The 15,503-nt window shown below is 35.7% G+C and overlaps 1 protein-coding gene across 1 annotated transcript in view; it reads left to right on the forward strand.

Annotated features, from left to right (window-relative positions):
• APOOL (apolipoprotein O-like) overlaps positions 1-15,503 on the forward strand; it is a 62,601-nt gene that overhangs the window by 16,546 nt on the left and 30,552 nt on the right. The window contains exons 2-4 of the mRNA XM_012727094.1: positions 11,025-11,129; positions 11,774-11,893; positions 14,739-14,793. Coding sequence (XP_012582548.1) covers positions 11,025-11,129; positions 11,774-11,893; positions 14,739-14,793 — 280 coding nt within the window. The remainder of the gene's footprint in view (positions 1-11,024; positions 11,130-11,773; positions 11,894-14,738; positions 14,794-15,503) is intronic.

The raw sequence follows: 15,503 nt of genomic DNA on the forward strand, positions 1-15,503 counted from the left end.
TAACTGCTATTTTTATTTATTTATTTTTTTAAAGATTTATTTATTCATACAGAACTGGGGTACAGGCCAGAGATGCGGAGGGTGAGAGGATTCACCAGAGACAGAGTGGGGAGCAGAACAGGCAGGTCAATGAAGTACACTGCTGAGAGGAGCAGCGGGCGGGTCAGGAGAGGTCTGCCACGCCATGTGGTCACCTCCGGGGCAGGCGGGATCGAACTCATGCGGAAGTGGCTTAAGCTTCTTAGTGCTGTGCTTTAACCTGCTGCGCCACCAGGGAGGGCCGCTATTTTTATTTTTAATTTTTAAAAGATTCCTTCTATTCCTAACATCTAATTGGACTATTAGAAAAGGCTACCTGAAAAGTACCTTATTTAGTTCTTATGAATGACCAGGGTTTTAGTAGAGTATTCCTGCACCTAATGACAAGCAACCAGTTGAGTATAGCTGTAGCAGAGAATTTCTGTAGGAGAACAGAGAAGAGAAAAGACTAGAAAAGTGATATGAATTTCCTCAGATATAGCCCTTAGGGGAGATGGGAGCATATCTTTTATGTTTATATTCCTAACCTAGCATAGTTGTTGAATAATCTTTGTATAACGAATGAGAAAATATAAAATAAAATGTTTGCTTTTATGATTTTTGTGATTTCTTAAGCTACTGTGTAATTTATAGATTTAAATCATCTGTCAAAACAATTTTTTACTTGTAATAAATTTTTTCATTTTCATATGTTCCTGAAGTGTAGTGCTATTACATTCTTCTTCGGTGTGATAAATCAGAACCATCTTTCTTCCTCTCTCTTCAGGTCAGTGTATATATTTTGAATATATAAAACATAAGATTTGCAGTGGTATGTTTGAAAGAAAAAAGTAATATAAATAAGTTCTTCTTTTTGACAGAAATCTTTTCTTTTTCATAAGAAAAACCTAAATAATGGAGCTTTACGACAGTGTTGTTGAATAAAACTTTTCAGTGATGGAAATGATCTTATTTTTCTATTGACTTTATGGTAGCCACTACAGTCACATGTATCTGTTGAAGGCTTGTACTGTCACTGTGAGATGAATAAAAAAATTATTTTTTGAAATTAAGTTTAAATTGTACCTGTGACTCAATGTCTACCATATTGGACAGTGCTGTTGTAAGGGTCATAAGTAATTATTTGCTCATAATCTTTTCATTTTATAAATGAAATTGGGCACAGAGAGGTGACATGATTAACCAGAGGTTACACAATTGTTCAGGAACTATGATATCCTAATGTCCAAGAACAAACACAGATGTTCTGATGCCCACGTCTGAATTATTACTAGAGCTGAACACTTAAGTTTTTAAGTTGCTAATCAAATTATAGCTAATAATTACAAATCATTTGCTGTGTTTAGTAGTAATTATTCATTCCTTTCCTGCTATATACACCAGCACTATGTCATAAAAAAATATTCCCTTAGACAGAAGTTTTCAAATTCATTTATTTTAACTAGGAAGTTATATTTTTGTGTTTTTAAAACTTTTTGCCTTTTTTTAAAGATTTATTTATTTAATCATACAAAACTGGGCGAAGGCCAGAGGTACAGGGGGGCCGGTGAGAGGATATGCCAGAGACAGAGTGGGGAGCAGAACAGGCAGATCGACAAAGTACACTGCTGAGGGGAGCAGCGGGCGGGTCAGGAGTAGTCTGTTGTGCCATGTGGATCACCTCCAGGACAGGCTGGTATCGAACTCATGCTGAAGTGGCTTTAGATTCTTAGTGCTGTGCTTTAATCTGCTGTGCCACCAGGAAGGGCCCTATTTTTACTTTTAAATTCTTGAAATTCCCTCTTTGTTGTCCATATTTCGAATGCTCACTATGGGTAAAAGAATGACTGATCATATAATATAGAGTATTATTTTAACATAGGGTAATTTTTTTTTGGTGACTTCCCTGCTATATTTTAGAAAAACAAAGTGTAGTAGTAATGAAAGTGCTTGGAAATTGTCATTTAACATTTGAATCATGAATTGTCAAATGGAAGGGACTTTGGACATTATGTACTGTAGCTTTCTTTTGTTACAGTGCAGGGAGAGGGCACCACCAAACCCCAAAACCTGCCTGCTCTAACTAGGTTTCACCATCCGCCGCATCATGACAAGACATAAAAGCTTTAATGGAAAAGAGCTTTAATACAATTAGTGTGCAATACAGAAAAGACAAAGAATATAGATTCTAAAGCAAACACCCAAAGATACCCATCCCCTCATGGGTAGAAGTCCACCTAAAAGCTATTGGCCCAAAGCAAGGCCTGAAAGCCCAGCACCTTCTGGCCGGGACCCATAGAAAAGGGTCAGACATGGCCAGACAAGTCTGGGAGAAAAGAGCAAAATCAAAATCAAGGTAAACGCTGCCATAGTGAACATCCCCATGGGTCTTTCACCCACATCTGTTTCAACCAGTCCAGGGCCAAGAAGCAAATGCAGTTTCTTCACATGTCTCTCTGGTCCATGTGGCTCCCTCAGGTCACCTTCTGGCCCTCCATCCTGTTTTCTTCTTTCTCAGATTCCTCTCCAGATTCCTCTCTTTTCTGCTCAGCTCCACCCTCCTTCTTGGTGGGGCAGGAAACCTGGAACCTTCCCTTATCCTAGGTCCACCTTTACACTTTCACAAATAGGCAGTCTGATGCATGGCATGGGAGAATTTACTTCTAAAAGATGACAGCATGTATATTTACAGAGCCTAGACTAAAACCCAGCCCTTTCAATTCAGTCTTATATTCTTTCCACTGTATAACTATTTCTTTTAAGATCTTTTCAAGTGAACAAATCAAACCACTCTACAGCATGCAGACTTCTTTTAAGCTGCTAATGACTGTCCTGAATTTTTGATGACTAATCTCAACTTGTCACAGCTCATTGGTTGCTGGAAATAGATTCACCAAATTCCTGAGCCATATATTTAAAAGCAATTTACACATTCAGTAATGACAGCACAGTTGAATTTTCAGCTTGATGTTCCATTCTCATTAACCCAGTAGTCATTCAATAATTTGTTATTGAGTCTCCACATATTTGAGGTTTTTCTACATTGTTTTTATGGTTGGTTTCTGATCAGAGAAGATCCTTGATATGATTCCAGTCTTCATGAATTTACACTTTTTGTGACCCAATGTGTGGTCCATTCTGTATGATCTCCCATGTGCACTTGAGAAGAATGTGTACTTAGCTTTCTCGAGGTACAGTGCCCTATAAATGTCTAGTAAACCCTTGTGGTCTATTTCTTCATTTTTAAAAGGCTATTGTTTCCTAATTTATTTTGTGTCTGAACTGTCCATTGTATCTGATAAGATAAATCTTTTCTAATTTATGGTTGTTTTTTGGACAATTGTTTGCTCCTTATGATAGCATATTCCCTTGAATTTAAAATTGAATTTTAAATTTATTTAAAAGTATATAATCCCGGCCCTCCCTGGTGGCGCAGAGGGTTAAAACACAGCACTGAGAAGCTAAAGCCACTTCCGCATGAGTTCGATTCCCGCCTGCCCCGGAGGTGACCACATGGCATGGCAGACCTCTCCTGACCCGCCCGCTGCTCCCCTCAGCAGTGTACTTCGTCGGTCTGCCTGTTCTGCTCCCCACTCTGTCTCTAGTGAAGCCTCTCACCGCCCCTGAGCCTCTTGCCTGTACCCCAGTTCTGTATGCACAAATAAATAAATCTTAAGAAAAAAGTATAGAATCCCCTTCCCCCCATTGACAGCTATCTCCACCATAGTACACCCATCCATAGTGTACCCATTTTCCACCACCATAGTCCATTATGTTCCCTGCCCTCTTTGTGCTCACTCCACTCCCCTTTTCTCCCCTTCTCGATGCTTCAGTCCTATATTCAATAATTTACTTTTATATTGAACTTGTCTTTATCTGACTCTTAATTTGGTTTCTGTATATTCCACATAATAAGTGACATCATTCAACATTTATCTTTATCCTTCTGATTTATTTCACTTAGCATTATACCTTCCAGTTCTATTAATGTTGCTACAAATCACATGTGTTTATCTCTTTTGAACCCTGAGTAGTATTCCTTTGTGTATATCTGTCACATCTTACTGATTCACTCATCGGTAGTGGAGAATCTAGGTTCTAAAATCTTGGATTTTAGAAATAGTGCCTCTATAAATATAGGAATGCAGATTTCCTTTTGAATTAGTATTTTCATGCTCTTTAGATTGATTGCTAGATGTAGAAATGCTGGGTCGTGTGGTAAATCCATTTTTAGTCTTTTGAGAAATTTCCATACTTCTTTCCATAAGGGCTGGATCAGTCTACATTCCCACCAACAGTGGAATAAAGTTCCTTTTTCCCTACATTCTCCCAGTACTTGTTTTTTATTTGTTTTTATTTTATATGGGCTTTTCTCACAGGTGTGAGTAGTATCTCGTTTATATTTGCATTTCCCTGATAAATAATGATGAGCATTTTTAAGTATCTGTTGGCCATATGTATGTCTTCTTTGCAGAAGTGCCTATCAAGTTTGTCTGCCCATTTTTTGACTGGCTTGTTTGTTTTCTTGTTGAGTTGTATAAGCACTTGGTCTTCTCTATGAACTCCTTATCAGATGTATGGTGTGCAAATATTTTCTCCTATTCAGTAGTGTGCAAATATCTTTTCCTATTCAGTTTTGGTCACTGTCTTTTTCACTATCAAAAGGCTTTTTAGTTTGATAAAGTCCCAGTTGCTTATTTTCTCCTTTGTTTTCATTGCTGGTGGAGATGAATTCACAAGAATGTGTGAGATTTATGACATGGAGTGTTTTGCCTATGTTTTCCTCTATATTTTTTATGTTTTCAGGTTTGCATCCAAGTATTTTATCCATTTTGAGTTGATTTTTGTGTATGGTGTCAATTAATGGTCTCGTTTTATTCTTTTGCATGTGGCAGTACTGAAGTGCCATGTGTTGAAGAGGTTTCTCTTGTTATAGTGTATGTGTTTGCTCCTTTGTCATAGGTTAGTAGTCCATAAATGTATGGCTTTATTTGTGAGCTCTCAATTCTATTTCATTAGTCAATGTGTCCATTTTTGTTCCAGTATCATGCTGTCTTAATTATGATACCTTTGTAGTATAGCTTGAAGCCCAAAGTTATATAACCTTCATTTTCCTTCTTTTTTAGTCACAGTTGACTGTTGAGGGTTTTTGTGGTTCCATATGCATTTCATTACTCTTTGTTCTACTTCTTTGAAGAGTGCATTTGGAATTTTTATTGAGATTGCATTAAATCAATAAGTTGCTTTGGTCAGGATAGCCATTTGGACAATGCTTATATTCAGCCCATGATCATGGTTTTCCCTTTCTTTGTGTCTTATTCTATTTTATAGCAATGTTATACAGTTTTCCTTGTAAAAGGTCCTTCACCTTTTTTGTTAGGTTTACTTTCAGGCTCTTATTTATTTTTATTTTACTGAGGTTGTAAATTGGATGACTTTCTTAATTTCTTCTTCCACTTTACTATTTTATATAGGAAGGTAATTTATGTTTGTGTTTTGATTTTATATCCCGACACTTTGCTGAACTCATTATTTAAGTTAGTTTTCCCATGGAATCTTTGTGTATTATTATAACATCTGCAACTAATAGCTTTACTCTTCTTTCCAGTTTGGATTCTTTTCATAATTTTCTCAATCCTAATTGCTCTAAGAAGTCTTACCCTATGTTGAATAGTAGTGGTGAGTATGAACATTTGTTGTCTTTTACCAGGTCTCAGTGGAAAGGCTTTCCGATTTTCACTATTGGGACTGATACTAGTTTTGGTTTTGTCATATATGGCTTTTATTATGTTAATATATGTTGCATTTATCCCTAGCTGTTCCAGTTTTTATCATAAAGGGATACTGAATCTTATCAAATGCTTTCTCAGCATCTATTGATATGATCATATAGTTTATTTCCTTTATGTTGATGTGGTGTGTTGCACCGATTGAAATCCTGATTTTGAACTATTCTTGTTTTCCTAGCATGATCCCCACTTTGTTCATAGTGAATAATCCTTTTAATGCATTGTTGCATTCATTTTTCTAAGACTTTATTTATTGGTAGTTTTCTTTCTTTGTGTTGTCTCTGTTTGGTTTTAGTGTTAGTGTAATGTGGGCCTCATAAAATGTGTTTCAAAGGATTCTTTCTAAATTTTTTTAGGGAATCTGAGCAGGATAGGTATTAGTTTGTCCTTGAACGTTTTGTCAGACTTACATGTGAAGCTATCTGGTCCTGGACTTTTGTATTTTGGGGAAAGTTTTGATTACTAATTTAGTTTCACAGCTTGTGATTGGTTTGTTCAGGTTTTTTATTTTTTCACTATTAAATCTTGAATGAGTGCATAATTTAAGAATTGTTGATTTTATATAGGTTGTTGCATGTTTGTATTATAAATTAGGCAGTGGGTTGTGACTTTAATTTTGAAAATACTCATCTGAGGTCTTTTCCTCATTTTCTTAGAAAGGATAGCTAAAGGTTTCTCTGTTTTGTTTTTTTTTTAATTTATGTTCAAATAACCAGCTTTTGGCTTTATTTGTCTTTTAGACTGTCTTCTTGATTTCTAATCCATTTTATTTCTGCTCTTTTATTACTTTCTTCTGCTTGCCTCAGGATTTTTTTTTTCTTTACTGGTTGCTTGAGTTGAGACACATTATATGGGCTCTTTCTAGCTTCTTAATGGCATGAAGTATTGCATTCTTCTGAGAACTGCTTTTGCTGTGCCCCATACATTCTGCAAGGTTGTGTCCTCATTATCATTTGCCTCAAGGTATTTTTCAATTTCTTCTTTGATTGCCTCAGCAACCCAGTGGTTGTTAAGTATTGTATTATTCAGGCTTCATGGACTAAAGTATCTCCTTGTTTTCTTTATATAGTTGATTTTTAGTTCAGTACCTTTATGGTCAGAGAACATACTTTGTATATTTCCTAACTTCATGAATTTGCTGAAGTTTGTCTTGTGATCCAGTGTGTGGTCATTCGTGGAGAATGACCCAAGTATATTTGAGAAAAATGTATATTTGTCTTCTTTGTGTATAGTGCCCTTTTAATGACTGTTAAATCATTAATAGTCACATATGGTCTAGGTCTTTCTTATGGGCGATTATGTCCTTACTTATTTTCTGTCATGTTGATCTGTCCATTAGTGAGAGTTGGGTCTTAAAGTCTCCAATCACATATGTATTTTCTCCATTGTCTGTTTTCAAATTTGATAGCAGTTGTCTGATATACTTTGCTGTTCTTTTGTTTAGTGAGTTTATATTGTTATGTCTTGCTGTTGTATATTCCTTGGTCGTTACATAGTGACCATTCCTGTCTCATTGCTTTCTATGTTTATCCTTGGCACTTAGGTGTGTTTCCTGGATGCAGCAGAAGGATAGATTGTGCTTCTTTTTTTTTTTTTTTAAAGATTTATTCATTTATTCATACAGAACTGCTGTACAGGCCAGAGATGCAGAGGGTGAGAGGATTCACCAGGGACAGAGTGGGGAGCAGAACAGGCAGATTGATGAAGTACACTGCTGAGGGGAGAAGTGGGCGTGTCAGGAGAGGTCTGCTGTGCCATGTGGATCTCCTCCCAGGGCAGGTGGGGATAGAACTCATGCATAAGTGGCTTAAGCTTCTTAGTGCAGTGCTTTAACCCGCTTGGCCACTGGGAGGGCCGGAGTGTGCTTCTTAATCCAACTATATACTCTTGTCTTTTTTTTTTTTAAGATTTATTTATTTATTTGTACAGAACAGGGGTAAAGGCCAGAGATGCAGAGGGTGAGAGGATTCAGCAGAGGGTGAGAGGATTCACCAGAGACAGATCAGGGAGCAGGACAGGCAGATCGAGGAAGTACACTGCTGAGGGGAGCAGAGGGCGCGTCAAGAGAGGTCTGCCACGCCATGTGGATCTCCTCCAGGGAAGGCGGGGAATCGAACTCATGGGGAAATGGCTTAAGCTGCTTTGTGCTGTGCTTTAACCTGCTGCGGAGGGCCCAATACTCTTGTCTTTTTTATTGATAAGTTCAAACCATTAACATTTAGAGTGATTGTCGACATGTGAGTAAGTATCCATCACTGCCATTTTGTTCCTAGCTTTTGGTTCTATTTAATTCCTTATTCAGTTCTTTGTGCTTGTTTCTCTCTCAGGTTTAGATCCTCAGGCTTATTTTAATATTTCTTAGGGGTCGAGGGAGGGCATTGGTGGATGACGATTCCCTAAGATTTTCTTTGTCTGACAAGATCCTTTTTCTCTCACACAGGAAGGAGAGCCTTGCAGGATAGAGTAACTTTGGCTGGCTTTTTTTTTTTTTTTCCTGGCGTATTCTGAATGTGTCATTCCATTTTCTTCTTGTCCTTACTGATTCCTAAGAGAGATCCCTTGTTAGTCTAACCGGTGCTCCTTAATAGGTTATCAGTGTCATTATTTTTTCTTTCTCATGCATGTGGGAGTTTTAGTATTATGTGTCTTGCTGTAGTTTTCCTAGGTAGCAGGGTATATTGTTATGTTCATTTCCTTCTTCCAATTTGGGAACTTCACTCTTTCCCTAAACAGATTACCTATTCCTTTCTCTGTTCTGGGGTTCCTAGGATTTTTATGTTTCCTTTCCTCGTGGTGTTAGATAATTTTCAAAGTGTTTGTTCATTCTTTTCCCTTTGACTCTTTCTTTCCTTTTTAACAAAATATATATGTATATTTTACATTTTTTACAGTGTTTACTTTCTTATGTGAGGTGTAGTCCCCATAGAATTTCCACCACCAATTCACCTGTACATCATCACCATAGTCCCTTGTGCTCTTCCCACCCTTGTTTTGACACCTCTCTCTACCCTCCAGCAACATTTGTTGTTACCTCTTTTTTTTTATGTGCCATTCTCACTGGTGTAAAATGGTATCTCATTGTCATTTTGATTTAGGTTTCCCTGATTGGGGTTGTTGAATATTGTTTCATAAGTTAGCAGTTTGCATTTACTCTTTATAGAACTCTCTTTTGAAAATCAACTCAAATGGACAACAAAACTGAACATAAGCCCTGAAACCATAAAATAAAACATAGGTAATATACTACAAGACATAGATCTTAGTAACATCTTTAAAGACTCACTCCCCCAAAGCAAACAAAGTAAAGGAAAAGATAAACAGCTGGGATTACATGAAACTAAAATTAGCTTCTGTGTAGTAGAAGATACATTCAACCAAAACAAAGAGACACCCTACTGATTGGGAGAAAATTTTTGTATTCCACACAAATGATAAGGGATTGAAAACAAAAATATACAAAGAACTCAGACAACTTAACAAAAACAAAGTAAACACTCCAGTCAAAAAATGGGCATAATTGAATAGTTGCTTCTCTCTTTCCTTTTCTATCTTGCTTCTTATGTCTTTTTACCTTTGAAGTTATCGATTCATTCTTCCATTTATGATTTATGGTCCTACCATGGCTTTCTCCTGAATTTTTTGCTTCCTCCTGCAGTTTCATTTTCCATCTTCTGTTTGCTGAATGTGTTTCTCACAGTATTTATTTCCTTTCCTGAGTTTTCTTTACATAACTGCTCTCTGTCTTCAGGTTTCTTTATCATGGCCATCTTGAAGCTGTTCTGGGGTTTTGTTTTCTCTCTGTGGTATTTTGTTCCCCAAGGGCTTGGTTGGTCATTTGTATTTCTACTTCTTCCCATTAGTTACTGTGGGTTTTCTATGTGTAGTGGGGGCTTTGTTGTAGATGCTTCCTTTCCCCTCACTGCCTGTTCCTTGATTGTGGTCAAAGCTATTGGGGTCGTGTATGATTTGTGGTGGTGCTAGGGCCTCTCAAGTAGCCTTGTTTTGGTGGTTGGGAGGGCTGATTTCCTGGGACATTGCCTTGCCAGGATCAATGGCTCATTCTTTTTTTGAGGGGGTTGCCAGGGTAGCAGAGGGTTGCTGAAGATTTCTTATATAGGAGGAGGTGTTGTCCAGCCAGGACAGGACTTAAGTCTGCTCCCTCTACACTGGTCACTGTGCCCTCAATTAGATGTACTTCCTGTGTGTGGCTGGGGGCCTGTGATATAAAGTTAGGTCTTGTGATACCCTGCCTGGGGCATTTGTGTTCCCAAGTTTCTGATGACTGGGCACTAAATGGAAATGTACTTCATGAGTGTGGCTGGAGGCTTTGCAGTGAAAACCTAAGTTCTGCAGGACTGACTCTTAGTAGGGATTGTGTTTGCTCCTGAGTAGCTCATGGCTGGGTCTGGAAGCTACCAAGGATTGGCAAAGGTCCCTTATGTAGAACAAGGCCCAGGCAGCGGACACTGATCTCCTTAGAGAAGCTGGTGGCTGAGCGATGAGTGAGATGTGCTTCCTGATATATTGGGCTAGGGTCTAAGAGCCAGACCCCAGTTGATCTTCTCTCAATCCTTGTCTTGATGAGGAAATAATTCAACAATTCAACATCGATACCAGAGTTAGGAGGAAAAGCAAGAAGTTTATGGCCAGATAAGAAGGATAGGAAAGCTCTTTGAATATAGTGTGGTCCTGAGCAGGTTGCTGCTAAGGAGCAAGAAGCATAGATAGTTGTACTTTACTTGAAAAAAATAAATTTTGTACCTTTTTTAGTTCTCTATGTTGTGTCTTTGTCTTGTACTGGCTGAATTCCATGACAGGTTCTTATCCATTTGATTCTTGCCATTTGTTGAGACCAGGAACCAGGGTCTCCTTGACTGGAGGATATCTGGAATGTGCAGATGGGGCTGATTTTGGCTTACAAAATGTTGCTTTATGGTTTGGGGCAACCTAGAATGTGCTTATTTCAGCACGAAATGTTATGTGCAGACTGGGACCCTAGTAGCTCTAACTGAACTGCCTATAGACCTATCTTGCTTTTTTCCTCCTGGTGTGACTAGGGTTCATGATGAAAAAGCTCAGTTCTGTAAGACTCCAGCCTAATTTTGGGTTTTTGATAAATTTAAATTAAACCCATAGTTTTCCTTAGATGGCCCCTAAATTTATAAGGTGGGAAACTTCCTAATTAAAAATATCTTTATGATATATTGTTTTTTTCAGATGGGAATGCTGAGAACCATGCCTGCAGGTTTGGTATGCACATCTATAATTGTACATGCAGCCAATAAGGAGGAATCCAAAAAGCAGCTAGTGAAACCAAAGCAGGTAATTTGCTTTAAATAGTCTGAGTTTTTATATAACATAAAGGTGGTGTAGAAGCTATGTTTTTTTTTTAATTTATCTCTTAAAATTTTCTCTAGTTTTGTTTGACACATTTGATAAGTTGACAGAAATAGTTATAAGGTGTCTCGAAAGAAACACTATATTATGTTAGCACTATAACTCAAAACATCTAGAATCCTAACTGCAATGAAAAGCAGTTGGTGATTTTTCTTAGTGAATAATCAATGAGTAAGTAATACAGGATCCACATGGTGTGAGAGAACTCTCCTGTCTCGCCTGCTGCTCCCCTCAGCAGTGCACTTCCTCAATCTGCCTGCTCTGCTCCTTGTTCTATCTCTGGTGAAGCCTCTCACCGCCCCTGCACCTCTGGCCTGTACCCCAGTTCTGTATGCATAAATAAATAAATCTTTTTTTAAATAAAAAGAAACAACCGGTCAAAATTTCCATGCTGATCAGTAAATTTACTAGATTATTTATTACATTTAAGATGGTTTTTAAAACAAACCTTTCAGTTTTTTTTTACTTGTTTTTATTTAGGATGGTTGGTGAGGTTTCCTGTTCTGACATGTTGCTGAAAAAGGAAGTCTGACTTTTTATTTTTTTAAACATAATTTTATTTCCTTTAGCTCCCTATATATACTGCACCACCTCTTCAGTCCAAATATGTTGAAGAGCAGCCTGGCCGTTTACAAATGGGTTTTGCAAATATACGTACTACAACTGGTCGTTATATTGACTGGTGCAAGGTAAGTTAATTTTAACAGTGCTATGATGGTGGAAGTTTCTGATATATATATTTTACATACCAGTTATTCCAGTATGTAAAATAATTAAATTAAAACAAATTTCCTCAAAATTCAGTGGTTTAAAACAGTGACCATTCTATTACATCTCATGATTTTGTATGCCAGGACTTTGATCAGAATTTGAAAAAGTAATTCTTCTGTTCTGTATGATATTGACAGAGGTCATTCAGTGGTGTTCATTTGGTGAATGAGGTAATGCAAAGAGTCTGTGAGAACTTAATTTTCATCTCTGCCACCTTGTCACATATAACTAGAAAGATGGGCTAAGCTGGGGATGTGCAATAAAGCAACTACACATGACCTGTCAGGTATGGTGGTATCAAGATTGTTCAGCAACTTATATGGGGTTCAGTCCTCCTAGAAAAAAATGATACAAGAGGCCTTAAGTAGAATTTGCAAAGATTTTTTACCAGTCTTAGAAATATATCCAGGAAAGTCACTTCTTCAGCATTCTATTCTTGTATCAAGTTAGCTAAGGCTAACCTATTTTTAAAGGTGGGGGTGAATTAAATTCTACCTCTTGGTATGAGTAGTAGCAAAGAATTTGTTGCCATATTTAATCTGCTATATTACTATTATATATTAAAGTAGTTCAGTAAGAATTATTTTACCTAACATTTACAAAGTATTGTTTAGCCTTTAACATGAAGTTCTTCATTTACTTCTGATTAGTTCTTTATTTGTCTAAATAAAATGTGTACTTGTTTTTAGCTCATAAGACCATTCTGACATTTATTTGGCAAATTAAAATTTACCTTATTTTAATATTTAATATTTAGACTTCAGTAAGCATTATTTAGCAGTAGAGTATTAGAGTAAGTGGATATGATACTGTTTCCTTATCATCACAGCATTAATGTTGCACCATCATCTCCAGTGTTGGTGTCATACTGATATTAGTACCATTAATTCATTATTTCATCATTCTGACCTAGAAATCTAAACTATCTGACCTGTTAGGCATGGTGGTATAAAGATAGGCCACAAGTATGGACACTTGTGTGGTTTTGGTTTTAATCCACTATATTTAAGAAGAAAATTCTGATGATTTTATGAAATACCCCATCTGTGAATTCCAGACTTTACAGATGATGTTTTGAATATCTGATGAATACTTGATATTATTTCTGAAAGGTCGTTTTACATTTCTAATAATATTAATTACAGTAGAAACTTTTAATCTTAGATCTTAAAATTATCTTAACTAATTAGATTCTGATTCATGTTCCTAAGGCAACAGACCAACAACTGGATGATAGACTTAAGTCTACTGAAACCTAATTTCCAATAGTGGTCTCAGAGTTGTTTTAAGAGAGATCACTGTTATAACTGTCAACCAATGTAAGAATAAAAGAACTTTTTATCCACTAATATATTGAAATAGTTGAAGAAGGGCACTTTTGCATGCATATCATCTTCATTGTAACATTTCCCTCTCTAATTTTCTCCTAAGCACTTTGTCTATTCTTTAAAAATAACTTCTGACTCATTACATTCTACATTAAATGTGGAATGCAAGGGCAAATTCATTTCTTATTCCAACTCCTTGGTGATTTGAAATTTTGGTAGCAGTGACCTCCAGTGGTAAAGGTGAATTACTAAACACAGTTAAGGAAAATTCCCCCAAATGGTAAATAGATTTCTTCCCAGTAGTTAACATAATTCCTGGTCAACTGGTCAATTGCTTTTACAACTTTGAAGGTGAAATTGTCTCAAGATAGAATCCCTAAAGAGTGTTCACTCAGTGGCAGTGACTTCACTGAAAATATCTTAGACAAAGGTGCTTGTACCATGATATCTCAATAGCAGTAGCTCATTTCTTTACTGTCTAATGTAATTCTTTCTGTTTTATTTGCTTTAAAAAGTCTCTTACAGATTTTTACCTCATGGTTTCATGGCAGGTTGTTCAGAAAAGGAGATCATATGTTTGAATTATGTTTTCTGATTTTCTTTTATAGTATCTGATTATGGGTATTTACTATGGGTAAATTGTTCTATGACTTTATTTTTCTTCTAATGAAATTTCACAAGTACCTATCACTTCATAAATGTTTATAACAATATTTCTTGCATCAACATAAATTAATTAAAAATAAGTAAAAGGACATTTTTGATTTGAAGATTTAATCACTCCAATGAGCTAATAAAATCTTGATTTGTAGAGAATTTGCTTTTTTTTAAAACAAGGTAGACAGTAGTCTCTATATGATGGTTTGTATGTACCCTGAGTAAATAAATGTCTTCATTAGATTATTTTTTTATTCTAATGCACAGAAGAATAAGAAGCTAAATCACTTTTCTTTAGGCTGTTTTCTTGTTTTCTCTACCAATCATGCTGTTGCTGCCAGGTTTTTATTAATCAGATAAATATAAAATAAATTGCTTTAAATTTACTTAAGATCAACTGCTTCTGAGCTAAAATACACCTATTTTCATGCTTTATTTAAATTACATTCTTTATTGTCATATAATAATGACAATATAATAAATCTTTGTTTCTGCAATAAATTTCTGTGAACTGCTTTTACTATTTTATGTATATTATGTTATCCATTTATATGAGAAAATAATAAACAAGTGTTATCCATATTAAATAAGATAAAAATCAAGAAATGAAATTAGCAAGTATACTAACAGTGCATGATTAGAATAGGAAAGCTAGATTTATATAGATTTGGGTGTAATGCTGAGTCAGTATTTTACTATAATCTAAGAGATGTCAATTTTTTAATAATTATCAGCATCTTTAAAAATGCAGGTGTCCTTTTTCCTTCTTTTTGCTTAGGGTGTGTATGTTTTTGTGAAAAATGGGATAATGGATACAGTACAATTTGGAAAAGGTAGGTGAGCGAACCATACATAATTAGAAATGTTCCACTATATTTTAAACTTGCAGGATTTATATGTTAGAAGAATAAGCATGGCACGTAATCTGTTATGTTTTACCAACTCAGAGGAGACTCTGTGTAGCTATTCATGATAATAATAATGGTATCTACCATTTATTTAGCAATTATATCCTGACACTGTTAAGCATTTTATGTAATCTAATTTTTGTTGTATTTGATATATTAGTATTGTAATTATTATCATCTTAAGATGAGGAAATGGGTTTAGAGAGGTTAAATAGGTTATATATAGCTAGTAACTGGCAGTACCTGGTTTTAAACAGAAATAAGTTTTAACTACAAACCCATATTGTATGCTCATAAATGATAAGAAATATGTTCCCATTATTATCAATTAGTTTGTGTTATTTTATTTGCTGTTTATGTAAACTGTTTAAAATATATAGCATTTTGCTATTGATTGCTAATGTTAGAAAGAAATTATATTTTATTTATTTTAATAATGGTTTCCTAATATTCTTGACCTAAGCCATTTGTGAAAATACATGTATTTATGAGACAGAAAGTTAGCTAAAATTATGTTTCCATGATGCTAATGAGATATTTACATGACTTTTCCTATCAGAATTTTATTGATTTGCCATTCATTATACAAATATATACATTTAGTAATACAACATGACTTTTCCTATCAGAATTTT

This window comes from Condylura cristata, unplaced genomic scaffold (genome assembly GCF_000260355.1).
Source record: "Condylura cristata isolate star-nosed mole 26May11 unplaced genomic scaffold, ConCri1.0 scaffold00019, whole genome shotgun sequence".
Lineage (NCBI taxonomy): Eukaryota > Metazoa > Chordata > Mammalia > Eulipotyphla > Talpidae > Condylura > Condylura cristata.